Source organism: Acyrthosiphon pisum, chromosome A1 (genome assembly GCF_005508785.2).
Source record: "Acyrthosiphon pisum isolate AL4f chromosome A1, pea_aphid_22Mar2018_4r6ur, whole genome shotgun sequence".
Classification (NCBI taxonomy): Eukaryota; Metazoa; Arthropoda; class Insecta; order Hemiptera; family Aphididae; genus Acyrthosiphon; species Acyrthosiphon pisum.
Window position 1 is genome coordinate 18596058 of NC_042494.1, and position 17393 is coordinate 18613450.

The 17393-nt window shown below is 29.2% G+C and overlaps 1 protein-coding gene across 2 annotated transcripts in view; it reads right to left on the reverse strand.

Moving 5' to 3' along the window:
• Positions 1-17393, reverse strand: part of LOC100164556 (transient-receptor-potential-like protein) — an 80275-nt gene that overhangs the window by 33926 nt on the left and 28956 nt on the right. For both annotated transcript variants that reach the window (XM_029486771.1, XM_029486772.1), the window contains exons 2-8: positions 13699-13936; positions 11677-11819; positions 7969-8170; positions 6068-6232; positions 5536-5770; positions 943-1095; positions 271-529 (exon numbers count right to left, since the gene is read on the reverse strand). In XM_029486771.1, the coding sequence (XP_029342631.1) occupies positions 271-529; positions 943-1095; positions 5536-5770; positions 6068-6232; positions 7969-8170; positions 11677-11819; positions 13699-13936 (1395 nt within the window). The remainder of the gene's footprint in view (positions 1-270; positions 530-942; positions 1096-5535; positions 5771-6067; positions 6233-7968; positions 8171-11676; positions 11820-13698; positions 13937-17393) is intronic.

A 17393-nucleotide genomic window follows, 5' to 3' on the forward strand; every position in this document is an offset into this window, starting at 1 on the left:
GAATATATGAGTTCTAGATAAATAATTATAGTCGTGTCATATAAACACGTATAAACATATTCTGACATTCTGTCGAAATTTTACAATATTTTATAATTTGTTTTTAGAAAAAAAAAATAGAACAAAATTTAATGCATTATAGAATATACTTAATTATAAATTGTTATAAATATTGAAAAAAAAATTCATGGGGGGGATTTATCCCCCTCAGCCGTTTGACCACCACTGATTAAGCAGCAGTGTTGACGAACTCGCGGAGAAAACACTCACCTCAGTATGTTGGAGGCGGCAAACAGGGCGTCGGCCACGAGTTGTGGGTCGAAAGTTTCCCATTTCTCCCTGGGAATGAACGCCGATGATGGGTCGGACAGTATTTGCGAGTTTTCCGTCACGTAAGCGTAAACTCGCAGCGCGATCACCGTCACGTACATCTTGTTCCTGGCGAATTCCACGTAATTCCACGCGTTGTGCGCCAGGTATCTCTTCAGACCGTCCCTGCGCACGTCCAGTATCTCCTGCCAGATGTATCCTGCGGCAATAATAAGAAACCCCACCCAAGTATATAAATATTACGAAAACGGCAAGGAGTATCGTTGGCATGATATCTAGGCGCGTTATCGTCAAGTATACTCAAGTAAATAAGTGTAGGTAAGTACCTACATACAACACAGATATAGACATGTTATATTACAACCAAAATGCCCAATATGTATGGTACGTGTATCTATGACGTATCTTCTCTCTTAAGATAAAAAAGGTCTCAATGAATACACGATTTCACGTCCGCGATCATTTTGTTTAAATCAAAACCCGTGTTCACAACTTATACTTGCAGATGTTATGTCAAAAATAATAATCAGAAATTTCGTCCAAGGCTGCGTACTAGTCCTTTATGGCTAGTATTATACAATATGTGAATATGCAAGTATTCGTTCGTCTTACCGATGACAAAATGCAAGATCAACATCTCTATGTACGACGGCCCGTTGCCGCGTTGACGGAGTTGTCGCAATTGCAGACTTTTGTTCATAGACTCGGACCCGAAGAGCTCTATAAATTGCGTTTCGGCCCTCTGCGACACCAGTACCAATAGACCTATAGAAAAACAAAATAAGTGTAGGTAAAACGTAATGTCGATGGTTACACGGATGATGTATAATATCAAATGTATATTTTATTTTTATTTTTCAAGTTTAAAAACACTAAACGAATTTCAAACGTATAACAAGTGCCGTGCATAATCTATATATATAAGAATCTAACTTGATTTTGGAGACGAAGGAAACCGGTTTGTTTGTTTAATTATTTATTATTGTTATTATTATTATTAATTATTTATTTGTTTGCACTTGCATTTTTTCATTTAAAATATATATTATTCATCGAACAAATAATTTATTGTTACATTTTTTTTTACCTTATATCTATTCTATAATAAAAATAATAAAAATTAAAGACTCCAGTGGTTGAATTCAAAATTTAGGATATATAATTTACAGAAATTAGCAACAACAATAACTACAATATGTAATTATATTATATTATTTGTATAGCCAAAAAATAGTCATATGTTTTTAAATTAAATTATAAAAAAATAATTTCTTCCAGAGGAAGGTCGGGCAGTTAGTCATCTATATAATACGAATATACGATACATGGTACGGGTTGCAATTAAAATCATGTATTATATTATTATTGTTATTATAACACATAGTGGCCAGCACCACAACTCACTTTTATCTTTTTTTTTTAAATGCGTTCACATTTTTCCTTCCTGATTATTATTGGTATTTGGAAATAATTAATGTAATACTTATATGTTGTAATGTTGTAATGAAACATCATTGAATAGTTATTTACTGCGAGCAGTGGGAGCGTGCAGGGATTGAGCACGTTTTGTAATAAAAAGTTGTAAAAACTATAATATAGACATATTGTACATTTATATTGAAATTTCTTAATATAATTATTGGTGCGTGTAACTTTGTGCAAAAGAAATAGTGGAGCGTTCCCGCTATAATCGCAAATATCGTTTGGGATTTGGGGGGGGGGGGGCTAAAGCCTTACTTTGATAATATTGGATAAGCTTAAAACAAAATGTAGGAAATGTTTGGGGGCTATGGACATTTTTTGGTGGGCTTAGCCCCTAAATCCCCCCCTTATTTTCGCCGCCTAATCCGCGTTGCCCGTGGGAACAGTAAACAATTTATGCTCATCTGTATGTATTTTATTTCCATCGACCTAATAATGCGATCATTTTTCAGAAGACTGATCTGCATTCGCTATAATGTCTACTTGAGATCCTGTCAAACATGTTTACCTAGGTATGCATTTTTTTACGATAGTACCTAATACATTGATTTTTTTGTAAATATTATAATTTTTACACGTAGGTTCTACAGTATTATATTGTTAATGACTATTATTAAGTGATCATATTGAACAACATATTACTGCAGATACATGCGTGTATTTCACATAAATATATAATATATTGGTTTCGGTTAATTATTTATACAATTATTAGATCACTTTACTGCAGATGATCAACTGCTGCACGAATGCTTCCACCACCACCAAAAAAAAAATATTATACAATAACCATTATTTTGCAATCGAACGTTCTAGAATTTTCGAGCGTTATCCACGTGAGCAACAATATTATACGTAAATCTTCCGCGTCCGTAGATATTATTAGTCGTGACTTTTGTTGCGTTTTTTTTTATTTTACTAAAATAACAAAAGTAATCATATCGTGATAAAAAAAAAATTATACACAAATATGACTTCCTTTATGGATATACATTATAAAATATAGATTGCAGGTCTTATATAATATAGTTGTGCTCATGACGGAAAATAATGAAATATTGAAAATTTAAATACCTATCCTAACCGTATGATAATTTATTTTTAATTTTTATCGTTTCCCAAATTATATAAGCCACGTGATATTTTTTCTAAATTTTTATCATTGTCCGAATTATATAAACCGCATGATAATTTTTTTTTTAAATTTTTATCTTTGCCCGAATTATATTATAAACTGTTTATTTTATTAGTTTATTTTTTTATTATTTGTAATACTATATGTAGATATATTCTTCATTTCTGATTCTGTAGCTTGTTATGAATGAAATTGTACGAGTTTTGTTATTTTATTTTATTTTCTTAAATGTTCTATTGATTATATATTGGGCATGATGCCTTTAAATTAAATAATAATATGTAGGTAATAATAACAATTATTATTATAATTGTACGTGTTTGTTTTACGCTGACTGCTACGAGCCGAGCACAACGACAATCGAGTGACGTAATGTACTATTATAGTTAAACTATAAAATATATTAGCGCCACTGGGTTGTCATTGTTCGTATCTAGTAAATATGTATTAGGTAATTACATGCTTTAATGCCATAGCCCATATATAGGTATGAACTAGGTCAGTTATCATCAACCGGTGGGTCACGACCCAAAATTGGGGTGCTACGTGGTTTTGATAGGTAAAAAATGTATATGCATTGTAAACGTATATTCTCTTCAATAATATTGTATGAACAAATCAAATAAACTTAATAATAATAACACAATAAATTAATTTAAAAAAAAAAAAGGTAGACAAGTGGGTACCGCACTGCTGTGCAGTAGTTGTCGAGTATGCCGTTGTAATGGATGTGTTACATTTGAATTAAATTTACATACGAAAAACGATTATGAGCGGAGAATTTTCAAATGTGACCTCTTAAAAGTACCTACCAAATAGATTCAATTTTCTATCAGAAAAGATGCTGATGAATTGGAACATTTTTATTACCTCAAATGTTGATGATAGACAGAAAAAAACACATATCATTGTAAATAGTAAATACAATACATTCCATCGCTTCGCTCAGAATCTAAAATTTAAATATATACACAAATAAACAAGGAACATGGGTCACGAATAAGGTATAAAAACTAAAATGGGTTGTGTTTTGCGAGTCCAATAAGGTCAAAAACCACTGAACTAGGTATAATTAATTATCCGAAGGTATAATGAATTTCTCAATGTTTATTGTTCTGTTGTTTTTTAAAAAAAAACATTTTGTCAATAAATATTGTATCTGTGATATAATGCACATCGTAACTATTTGTGTATCAAAAGTGTTGGTTATTTATTTATTTATTTTTTATCAATTTTGATAATTATTATCAATTCATTGGTTTAAAACGTAAACATAATAAAATATTATATTTAAATAGCAGATATATGTATACATGCATGGGTAATAATGATACCCATTTACCTTAATAATTAAAAAAATATTAGTTTATTATTTGATATTATATTTACAAAACAGTCACGAAACAATAATAAATACGTCATAGGACAATAATATAATATGATAAATAGGTCGTTGACCAGTTCTGTTGCTATAATATTATTAAAATAATTACCCACATAAGTAGGTAGGTATATGTAGACGGAATGAAGAACAACTCGTACATTCATTAACCAAGTCAATTAGCATTAAGTATTGGCATTGTAAGGTGATATGTAACGTCGACCGGTATATCTCCTAAGTTATGTGTCTGCACTCTGTATAATATATATTTTACTTATAATGACCGCAAAACCGTTAGTAACCTCAATAGTATACAGACGACATTTTATGCATAAAAGCATTCAGTTCATTATAATTATATAATACATATAGGCATCGTGGTATAGACATTTTTAAATACAAACGAACATTTTTATAGTCTTAAAACAACGAACATTAAATCAGTTGTTAATTGTTGATTTAAAGACTATTCGTGTGATATAACAAGAGTGGTGCGACATATGATGACAGCTGAGCTAGGGCAAGCACCTAAGACGTCATTTCTACAACAATTCTCCGATCGTCAAAACGTTAAATCCGTTTAACGAAAAAAACCAATAATTCGGCAATCAATAACCTGATATAATGTACAAATAGTGGTAAAAGAAAAACTTTAAACGAGTGTTTAATATGAGCTAAATTAAAAACATAGAATAATTAAAAAGCAAAACCTAGAATATTACTATACGGCATAGGCGAAAATAGGGGGGGCTTTAGGGGCTAATCCCCCCCAAAAATGTCCATAGCCCCCCAAACATTTCCTACATTTTGTTTTAAACAGCTTATTCAATATTATTAAAGTAAGGCCCTATTAGCCCTATTAGCCCCCCCCAAATCTCAAACGCTATTTGCGCCAATGCTATACGGTGAAAAATAGTTATGAATTTGATAAGTGTGGTGAAATTTTCAAAGTACATTCTAAACCACCGCAAATATTGTGATTGGAAACATAGAGGACTTATCGCATACGGGAAAATTCACCGCAGTATTGTTCAAAAATAAAAAATTTCAAAAAATTTTAATGCATGGTAACTATATGAGAACGAGCGTAGTACCTACGACGTATTGTCGTGTTATCTGAAAATTCTAAATGTATAACTTTAAACCGGCTGATATCAGCTTTTAATATCGTTATATGAATAATATATGATATATAATATTTACTTACCTAAATATGAAAGATAAGAAGATGAATGAATTAAAAATTTCATAAACGGTCTTTCCATTACTTTTCCAATCTGAGCGCCGGGTGCGTATAAGTACACGAGACAGTAGAACGGAAAAAAGTAGACGATTTTGATGATTTCAATTATTTGCTTGTAAAGTCGTAAACGACGAAATCCTGGAAGACCCTCGTACCAGACGGTTGCCAAAAGTTGTTGTATATACGGATGTGCTACAAACTGTAAGACAAATCAAAATATGTTCTTGCTTGAGATAATAATATAATATTATCTTCAAAATAGTATCAATAATAATATTATATTTATTGATCCTGAAACGTTTGTAGTAATACGATAGATACATATTATAGGTAATGTATTATCAGTGGCGTAGCCAGGATTATGAAATTGGTGTGTGTGTGTGTGTGGGGGGGGGGGGGGTTAATACCCAAAACCCTTTTGGCTACACCACTATGTATTAAATATAATATTAAACTCGCAAAATATTTGAACGATTTTTGACAATTACGAACTTACGTTTTTTTGTTTATATTTTATGGCAAGTTCGACGAGTCTTAGTTTCATGGAACCTATGCTAGGCGCATTTTCTGAGTCATGCTTTAAAATCACATCTAGTTCGTAGGAGCTTCGCGTTTGCCGAAGCAGGTCAACAGCGAATTGTTCGCATTGTTGTCGGAGTTCCTAAATATGTATTGCATGAAAAAAAAATGATTATTTAAAATATTTTTAAATTATTACACTTATTAATTACTATAATGAATGTAAAGTTGCTGTTTGTCTAAAATGAGGCATCAACATTTTCAGAAAATTTTAGAAGTAAAAAATGTAAGATAATTGCAGGGAAGTAAAAAATGTGGTACAGGTTAAACCGTGGTTACATAATATAATTAACTCCATTTATAAATACTGTTTTTTTTTTTTACCTATGAATACATTGTATAATATTATAATATATATAATAAATAGGTACTGATTTGATTTGATTAATCCTTATTACAGTATTAACAAATATAAACGCGTATAACCTATATAAACGTAATTTTTGTTAAAATTATGAAATATATCAACTGTATTTTCAATCAGATTCTCGTATAGTTAGCTATATCCGCATGAATATTTTTATTTTATTTTATCATAATATATAAGAATATTCATACAATCTTAATTCGTATTCTGCTCTATTTAGACGTGACCATTCATGATGATGATTTAAACTTTAGCTTCCTAAGACTAAGAGGTTTACCATTTTAGTAAGTTTGTAGGTATTAATACGAAATTTGAAATAAATTGTATTTTTTATCACTTCAATTCAACGATAACCTCTTTAGTCTGGATTGAGAGCTATATATTATAAGCATATTAATTTTATAGACACAATAGAAGATTAAAAAAAAAATGTTTATTTGAGTATTCCTATAAATATTATAATCCGTTTAATAATCTCATAATTATTTATAAAATGAAAATAATGTGTTGAAAAAAACGAAAAAAAAATACAAAACTTTAAATCTAAAAATAAAAAGAATGGAAAAGTAGATAACCACTAAGCTGATGAACTACAGTACACTCGTTATTGAGCATAATTCACTGAAATGTAAAGTGTATTAAATTTGAATTCATTGGTAAATCATTTCATATTTTCATATTATGTTAAACGATTCTAAGTAACTTATATTACTAAATAAACTTTATATGTCTTTATATTGATATAATTATAGTAATAAATTGACTTTATTAGTATCTATTAATTATTAAACCTAGGTTGATTTAATTTTTGCCGAAAACATTGAATTTATGACCTATAATATAGAATATAATATGCAGGTATATCATAAGTACATTATTGTTATTAACTTTTTAACGCCGCCGACTTATCATAGAACGGTGTGATTAGGATCGTGTTATAAAATATAGACAGTTGCATATATTTTTATGAACGATTTGAAAATGTCATTGACTGATTGATAATATACACAAATTTGGTGAAAATTGTAAGTATCTACGGTTTATTTGTTATTAAATTACAATAATTACTAAGGAAATCCAAGTTGAAAACAAGCGTTGCTTAAAAATTCTCGTATTTCCTTAAAACTTGTTTTGTTTTTCCCAATTATTTCGACCTCCCAAAAGTACCAACTAGATGCACTTTCCGATCAGAAGATATAATATTGAAGTTGAAAATCAAATTCAATTTTTCTACTATACACATTACATCGTATACACATCCACAAAAAAAACACACAAGGCTCGTTGTAAGATCAACACGTCCATCGCTCAGCTCAGAATGTAAAAAAAAAAAAAGAAAACGTTGGCGTCTAGCAGCGATAACGAAAAGTCGTTTGGTGTGCAGTTTCACTCGCCCGTGAAATCGAACAATATAATATCACTGCGCTTGCTATTTCAGGAAATGCGTTTACCAAGTATTCGTTTTTGAATTCTTTTTCGATTCTGGCCAATCTTCTTAGCTCCCACGACAGCTGGAACGCGGTGAGTATTGGATCAGCTGACGAAAGTGCGATCAGTGACGGACTGGCCAGCGCTCTGTATTCGTTCACTCGACACATCGAGTATCGCAACGAATCCGTTTTCGAAGATGTAATACATTTCTCGCACCCACACCTGAATAAAACGTAATTATTATCATCGTTTTTTTTTTTTTTTTTTTATAACCGTTAAAATAATATTATAATACAACGTAGTATAACGTAATATTAATGTAAATTATAATTAATATTATAATCTTAAAATAGGTTTATGCATAAAAACATGATGTAGTATATAAACATTAAAGCTGTATATATACTTCGGACTCGTGTTAGTAGCTGCGGTAATACTTGGTTATAACTTATGAGCAATGACTGACTGTCAGGGTTCGGGTGTTTATGAGCTAAAAACTAGTAAACAATGAGCTACAAATTTAAAAGCTATAAAAACTCTTTTTTTATTTTATTTTAATGCATTTAAATATTTATAAATCAAAATATATTTACATTAAACAATAAAATACAATGAAATTAATAATATAATTCTAGATTTATGTTATAATTATGAATATTTATTTGTTAAGTTTGAAAACTAAAATATTTTTTTTGATGAATAATTTTAAAATGCCATTAAAATTATTTAATTTTTGAATTTTTTGAATTGTTAAGTTCGATATAAATAATAAACGAAAAAAAGTCATGATTTTTCTATAAATTGTTTAAAAATAACATAAAATTACAAACAAATTTGCTTAAAATTTCGAAAATTAAAAAATAGTTGTTTAGATTCAAATAATATTAAATACATTTTTTAGCTAGAAAATCATTGTCTGAGATGTTAAAAATATTAAAAGTCATCTTCTTTTGAGTCCTAGTAATGACGTATGTGAAAGCGATAACATACATGTGTAGTGTATACATTAATTATATGAGTAGGTACTAATATTATAGATATTTAAATTGGTGATGTAGCGCGTGTATATAATAATAACAATTTAAACGTAATAAATATTAGAAACGAGCTGATAGATAAAATAGAAAAAAAATTGATAAATATTATATAACTCTTATTTTGACGAACGGGTCGTACTTATAATTAGTATACATTTCAAGGAAGGAACCTATGGCATTGGGTGTGATCCAGTTGTTTGGTTTTTAATTAAAATTATTAACTAACGTATACCTTTCGAACTAACGTTCGTTAATTCGACACTATAATATTATTATTTTACTCGTATTACGGTGAAATTCGGTACGGACATAAACAATAAAATATTCATTGCTTACGTTATTTACGAAAATAATAATTATTTAATATATCAGAAAACCAGAAAATATATAGGTACCTCACGCAAAACATTAAATAATTAATACATTAAAATGTAAAATAAAATAAAATATTGTAATCGATATTATACAGATCAATGTAAAACATTAAAGAAGTTTTCTTTGAGTTATTGCAAAATAACATACAGGGTGATTCACCAATCATATTAACACCCTTTTTTTCTTTAATAATGCAGTTTTCAAAATCTGATTTTGGAATTTTTAAATATACCTGCTTACAGACCATGTTTTTAAAATATTGAGATTTTTTGTACTACTTAAGGAGTGCCCAGCGCAAGATACAATTTTCTGTTTTTAAAATGCGAACCTCCATGTTCTACGATGAATTATTTAATGGATAATTTTTGTGAACATTTCGATGTATCAAAATAACAATTATATAATTTACAATAAAAGTGGGTTAATATTTGAAAATCAGAATAGTATTTATCCCTAGAGTGCACTTCTTAAGTGGAACAAAAAACTTCAAGAATTTTAAAGCGAGGTCTTAAAAAATCAAATTTTGATCAGGTGGTTACATTATTAAAGATAAGAAGGGGGTCGAGTATGCGTATTGAATCACTCTGTATAGTTACCATGTGAATTAAAAGATAATTGTTTTCCAATTTTCGAGAAACTATATAATATTTAGTTGATAAATTATATAGGTACGCCATTTCAATTTTTAACTCACGTACAATATAATTATTATTAATTACCAAGGTACTTAACACGTTAGAAATTCAAATAGTAGGTAACTTTCATTCGCTCTTATAGTAGTTTGACCTTTGAATCGTATAACCATCGCTATATGATGCACACTCTATACCTATACAACAACACATGTAACATGTATAATTGAATGTAATGGCTTTATTATACTCGAAACTATATAAAAATTATACTTTCGAAATTTTATGGAAAATGTACGCACTACATATATTATACATCTATGTTTTAGTAAAATATGTAATTGATATGGTGTAATTGACCAGCCGATGGCATGAATAATGTCAAAGCTCATATGTAATTCTGCAGATATAGGTGTATATTATAATCAACGTAATCTGAATATCTGATCGAAACTAGGATGAAAAATTATGTGGTAAAAAACGTGTAAGTACATAATTTGTTGGTGACAATTTCTTCACAACCACGCCTGCACGCGTGTACATATAACAGTTAAGCTCATACGAATGATGATCAAATGAAGTTTCTCTATAATTCAAGTCATTTCACTAACCATGGTCGAGTATCTCGAATCTTACGACGATAAAAAAATGTTACGTTGAAGTTTAACGTACCCTTAACTCTCAAAATAATATGACCTAGTCTGCAGTTATTGACCAGCCACTCTGTATGTGTATAATATTTAACGGTTACCTTACCGACAACGCCGAGATTATAGTATTCATGATGTAATCGTACAATATATGTAGTCATTGTGTGGTGGGCATGAGATGTAGTTCAAACAATTATATAAAGACATGGATAATTGAAGATAAGAGAATTTATCTAGGAAAAAAATAGTTTGATTGTAGAATATAATATATTAGCAGTAAGGTAACAGAAGACAAAAAGGGAGAAAGAATAAAAAAAAAATACATCGGATAGTTGTCGGAATGAGCACGCTATTTAATTAGTCAATACAAAATAACAATTAAGAGAAGAGCTTCACTGCCCGCACGTATTGTCACCTGTTGATCAAAGTGGATAATTTGCTTTTAGCGGTTCCACTTTTGTGTTGTTAGATTTAATATTAATAGAGTAAATTACATATTATTATCAATCGTAAAGGTAAGACCTAAGAACATTATTTGAGTTCTCTCGTTGGATTCTTACGATATTCTAATTTTAAAACAAATTTAGTTTTTAAACTTAAATATTTTAAGTAGGTGCTTACTTATAATTTGCTTAAAAATTGAAATATCATAATACCCCAACAAGCTGGGGACACAGATAATGTTCTTACCTTTAAGTTTGGTTTAATCGGTATTTTATCATGGCTCAATAATATTAAAGCTAACAATACAAATCCGGAACAGCTAAACCCTGCAGTGGCGTACTTAAGCTTGCAGGGTACTGGAGACCCCCCCTCCCAGGTATTTCCAATTCGTGGGTGGGGGGGGGGGGGGCAATAATTTTATCATGACATTAAAAAAATAAAACTGAGTTATTATTTTTAGGCATAACTGGCTAAATGCGAATTCCCCATATTGTCATACAATGTTGTAAAACAAAAACAACACAAAATATGAGGCGAGCGTCCACTTAAAACGATCACGATATATAAAATAAATAATAATATAGGTTTACTTGATTGTATGCGGCATCGGAAGGGTTGCTCCTCGGTCCAGCAACATTTTGATGATCTCATAATTATTCTTGTGTGCGGCCAAAATGAGCGGCGTGATGTCAGGAGTGAAATAAGCGGTGTCCCAATCGACTTTTTCCCAACTCTAAATTAAAATATTACTATGATTAGTAACTAATCATAATAACTGTTATACGTGTCCGCTATCATTAAACCAATCCATCATAATATTCTGAATTCTGATATAAGCGTATCGACAAATATCTACTTTGATATTATCGACAGGCGTAATAGTATATATTACCTGTATCTATATATTATATTAGGTATAATTATTATATATGAACAATATTTATTACACCTTATTATTGTCGGACGTCGGTTCAACTATTTTATATCATTGTAAACTGGTCTAACTGGTCAGTTGGTCAAACTCGTGGTGGCGTGAAGGATGTCCACAGAGTTGTCCAAGAGGCAGATGCATTTGAGTTTTTAAAAGGAAGTGGGTGTAGTGCGGTAGCCACTGGCCCGATACATGTGTATTTATAATTTATATTGTATAATTTATGCCAAGCTATATGAGTCATAATGTGCATGTGATTTTTTCATAACTCCGTTAACATCCATTTCTATCGAAATATTACACCATTTTTAGAAGTCATTCGAGGCAGATTAAGAGTGAGAGTATAATAATATAATACATTTATTAATACTAAAATATTGTTACAATACAGGGTTTAACAGATAGAACTGACTTTTGGAATAACTTTTGATTTAATCAATATTTTAAAATTTTTTTTTTGATACATAATTTATAGCCACTTACGTTACACGTGTAATAAAAAAAAATTATTTTTATTTTTTAATACCAAAAATGAAAAATTTTAAATTTGATTTAAATTTTTTTGAATAAATTCAAAATAGCCAATTTTCGAATCTGATTATAAGAACTATTTGGATGGTAAAAACATTTATCTAAATCAAGTAGTTTATTTTTTAGAATTTTTTTAAATATCAGAATTTTTTTGATTAAATTAATTTGGAACGCTATAACTTTTTTAAAAATATTATTTTTGGAAATTTGCTAACATGAGAATATTTCTAAAACTATTTACTAATCCTATAATTTTATCAATTTTTGTCATAAGTTTAAGTAGCATAATTTTTTTTTTTGGTCAGTTCTTTCTGTTACACACTGTATAATGCTGCCAATCGATGATAAATATTTTTTTAACATTTTTTAATTTACAAGCTATAGGATCATCGGTATCAAATGTATAGGAAAATACATTTTTTTTCGATATTACTATTAAATATTTTATCACTTATTAGTTATTACTTACTAGTAATAGTGTCAGAAAATTATTCAAACGAAATCTAAGTACCTATGCATTTATTATTGCAAATTAGAAAGTAATGCATTTTAATGTTTTTTCTAATTTAATTTGCTGATAGTGGCAATATAATACCTAAGGAACTTAATAAGAACCGTAATAAGGTGCTTAAATTGGGTACGTCGTTTATAAATAATTAATACACATCATTATAGGTACCTAATTAATGTTTATATAAATATAAATTGTTTGACCAACACTATATTTGTAAATAATAACAACAATGTTCTTATTTTATTGTATATATAATTGAACGAAAATGCAATAATGACAAGGTTAAATTGTCTCTAATAAATAAATAGTTGCAGTTTGATTATAATAATTATACAAATAAATAACATGAAATCCTAACCATCTGCACATATATAATAATAATATATTATATTATTATGAACACCTACAATATGTGCATCGTATGTACATAGCAATTAGAATATTATTTAATGCATTTCGCGATTGTGTAATGTGATTTATATTTTATACAGTTGTCGTAAAATGTTCTGAGAATATTCTACGGTTATGTTTCTAAACGCAAATAATAATTTTGACCTAGATCGATTTAAAATTTTTGACGGATAGACTATGACAACTTAAATTCAATAAAATTATAAGTTTCACAATATTACTCACGTATGGTTCGCCTTCTGTGTGCACCAGCTCCTCGTATTGGAGAAGGAGCTCTACAGCCTCGACGAACTCAGCATTAATGGCGTGCAACAGGTTGTCCTTGGGTCCCACGCCCATTACAACTAGCATTTCGAGCATTTCCAAATTTTCGGCTTCGATCGCTAGATTGATGGCACCGCGACCAAAAGAGTCGACACAGTTGATGTCTATGTGCCCCGATCGGAAGGCTCGTTGGATCATCCTGTATACGAAAAAAAAAACGATTTGCTGTGAAATTATTATAACCGATGCCGTCTCTGACGAAGGTCGGTACAATCAGCCAGTTACATTTATATTTTTGCGGAAGAATAAATCACATAATCCGGATTTTTATATTACGATCTATATTCCTGCGCGGTTCCCATCGAATAGGCGTAGTTATAACTTATAAATTATCGGTTTTGTTTTTTATGAAACAAAAATTGAAGACCTATAGGTTATGACTTATAACGTAATATTGTATACGTGTAATACGTGTATGGATAGATTTAAGTATTTCACTCAGTAGACGGCCACTAACTAATTTTGAACAACGACTGGAACAAAAGGAATTTTTTTCCTTCACGCCTGTGTTTGTATACAGGGTGATTCAGAAAACATGCTCATCCCAAATTTTTCCCTTAATAATAAATTTAATCAGATTCTGATTTTTTTTTTGTACTACCTACTTAAGGAGTACTATACCGTTGTAATAGAAACTTCTGATTTTCAAATAAGAATCCCCTCCTCTTCCAAACTGTAAATTATTTGGTGAATAATTTTTTTTTAAATGTCGATGTAGTTAATTCAATATTCAATCGAGAGTAGTTTCTCGGTTATTGAAATGCTAATGCTAAATACAACAGTCCTCATAAATGGTTTTAAAAAAGTATAAAGTATAGATGAAATATTGAATCTAGTATTTATTATGCTTTGGCCATTTTTACAAATTATAAATGTTCATAAATTAGTATACTAAAATTATCAAATCGCCATAGCCTAAGCTATATCTTCGAAACCCATTATTGTGGGTCTATTATCCTTAGTACACAAAGTTGAATAACTCATACATTTATTCGTTCACATTTTGATTTTAATATATCAAAATATTCCCTCTTATAAAGTAGGAATGAGAATTTTAACTGCGTCCAAGAGTGGAGTTTTTTCAAACCTATATAACAGCATATTTGCGCATATACCACAACCGTGTCTCTTATACCTACACAATATATATAATATTTATAAATAAGGTGTGTGACATCCTTCTAATAAGTATATATAAGTCAGAGGAAAAAGCCCCACAGGCGTTGACACTGTATAGACTTATAGCAAGGAAGGACATTGAGCGGAATGCTGGATTGTACCATATTATTGTACCATTTTATTTAGCGTGTTTATTTCGTGTCATGCGTGTGCGGTAAATGTGGTAAGTATAAAATATCATAAGCTCTTGTGGGTGAACGAGTGAGGGTAAGGTCAAATTGCACTGAAGACAGAAAAAGGTAATATATATTACCAATTATTGCACTCGTACCAATAATATTACACAGACATTTACAAAACAATTTACTGACGAAGATCAGTAGACGGCTGTAACAATAATTTCCATTTTTTGTTTTTATTATAATAGTTGCATACTTTCATATTGTAGCTACAATTTCAAAACAACGACATAAAATTATTTTTTTTTCAAAATGAATAACAATACCTAGTATTAAAGGGAGTACTATTTACAAAACGAATAAAAAGTTAGGTACAATTTTAATACTACATAGAGACAATTTCAAAAGTATAATATAAAAATAAGTATTAATGCGTTTATTTCTATAATATTATAGTGCTATAACGCCATGTGGTACCAACCGTCACACACGCAATTTTCAAATAAAATGAATACCTATTTATAAGTTCTATGGTTGGGATCGAATCGAGTTCAATTCGAAAATGTTGGTTTAGGTATTACATTTTGGCAATCTTTGTGCAGCTGATGGGGTGAGATATAGAGAAACGCCGTTCTGAATTATATTGTTTAGTCATTGTATGAGGTGTACGAATGCAGACATCGTGATGTTTTAAAACTGATAACCACAATTCAACAAACCAAACCAGTGATTTATACAAATTAAACAATACTTACTCGAAAAAATATCTAGACAAAACAATTAACACAAATACTCATAAATAACACTTATACTTAATGATATTTTGATTGGATATATATAGGTATAGGTATATTAAATTAATTGATTTATCCTAGCTTCTGGTAATTCTGGTAATTGGAGTATATACCTACCTACTGTAAATTATTGCTTTAATAATGTTAGACCACGAACGAATTGTGTTTTAAATAATTTACGTGTAAATAGTATTTTAAATTGCATGTCAGTGTCAAAGTTCATCGTATATAATAATATTTAAATCTAATTAGTTGAAAAAAAAACACTTTAACGATTGGAAATGGAAAGATTATGAAAAAAAAAAAGTGTGAATAATTGAATAATATTCAGCATAATATTATATGTGCGTTAATAATTGAATACCTACTACAAAAGATATTGTAGAAATATAATATATCTTTATAATAGTTTGTAGCATAATATTTATTATCATTTTCTGCTGTTCGAATAATAAATCGCAGCTTATTATCGTTCATTAGACTTATTATTTTTATGATGAATAATTAACAAAAAAAGTTGTCGAAAAATAAATATTAAATTCTAACCTATAAGCACTTTGCATTAAATATAAATTTAAGAAATTAATATCTACCCTTTTATTTTTTTTTAAGAGAAATTTACAATCTATACCTTAGGCACAATAGGTAAATGTGATACAGAATATGCATATAAGGTATCAAAACAAATTAATATTAATAATAATAACAGTTAACAATAAATTATATATTACATGTTACGTTTGATGAGAGCAACCACCCATTAATGACACTTTCGCTCGGTTTTTTTTTTATTCCTATAATATGTATTATATATTATTTTATTATTTTTTTTTATGAATATACTTAATTTATTATTATTTTAGTACCTACTTGATTAATTATACAAGCAAGTCATGGCACCATTTTCGTTTTAACCTTCTTGGAGGGGATACCTACATAACTAAAATATTAAAAATAAAAATACACATTTTTATAATTATCTGTTAAAGCTTCTACAAAAAATTATGGTAACTAGCCTACTTTTAAATTAAAAATACTAAGTAATATAAGTTCTAATTAAAAGATACATTTAAATATTTAATAACTAATAACAGCATTTATATTTTCGGCTTAAGTTTATTATATAAAGGAAAAATGAATAAATAGCGTCTATGTTTTCTTCATAAAATTTAATTATTGGTAAATACTAAATACTCGTAAGATATATTTTATTATATCAAAAGTTCGTCGAAATAATGGTTTTCCGAGTATAAATCGGATATATTTTTGGATATAAACCTAATTGCTATAGACAATTGCTCAAAATTCAAAGTTAAACTTTTTTTCCGACTACTTTATGGGCAACGCGACTTCGGCAATTTTTACATAATATAGACATATAGCTTAAGAGGACGTCACACCGACATTTATAGTCTCCGTCTTACAAGTGAGTAACATAAAATAGCAAACTGTACGGTCAGAAGAACCCGTTTAGCTCAGTTAGTTTAAAAATTTGAGTGAATTG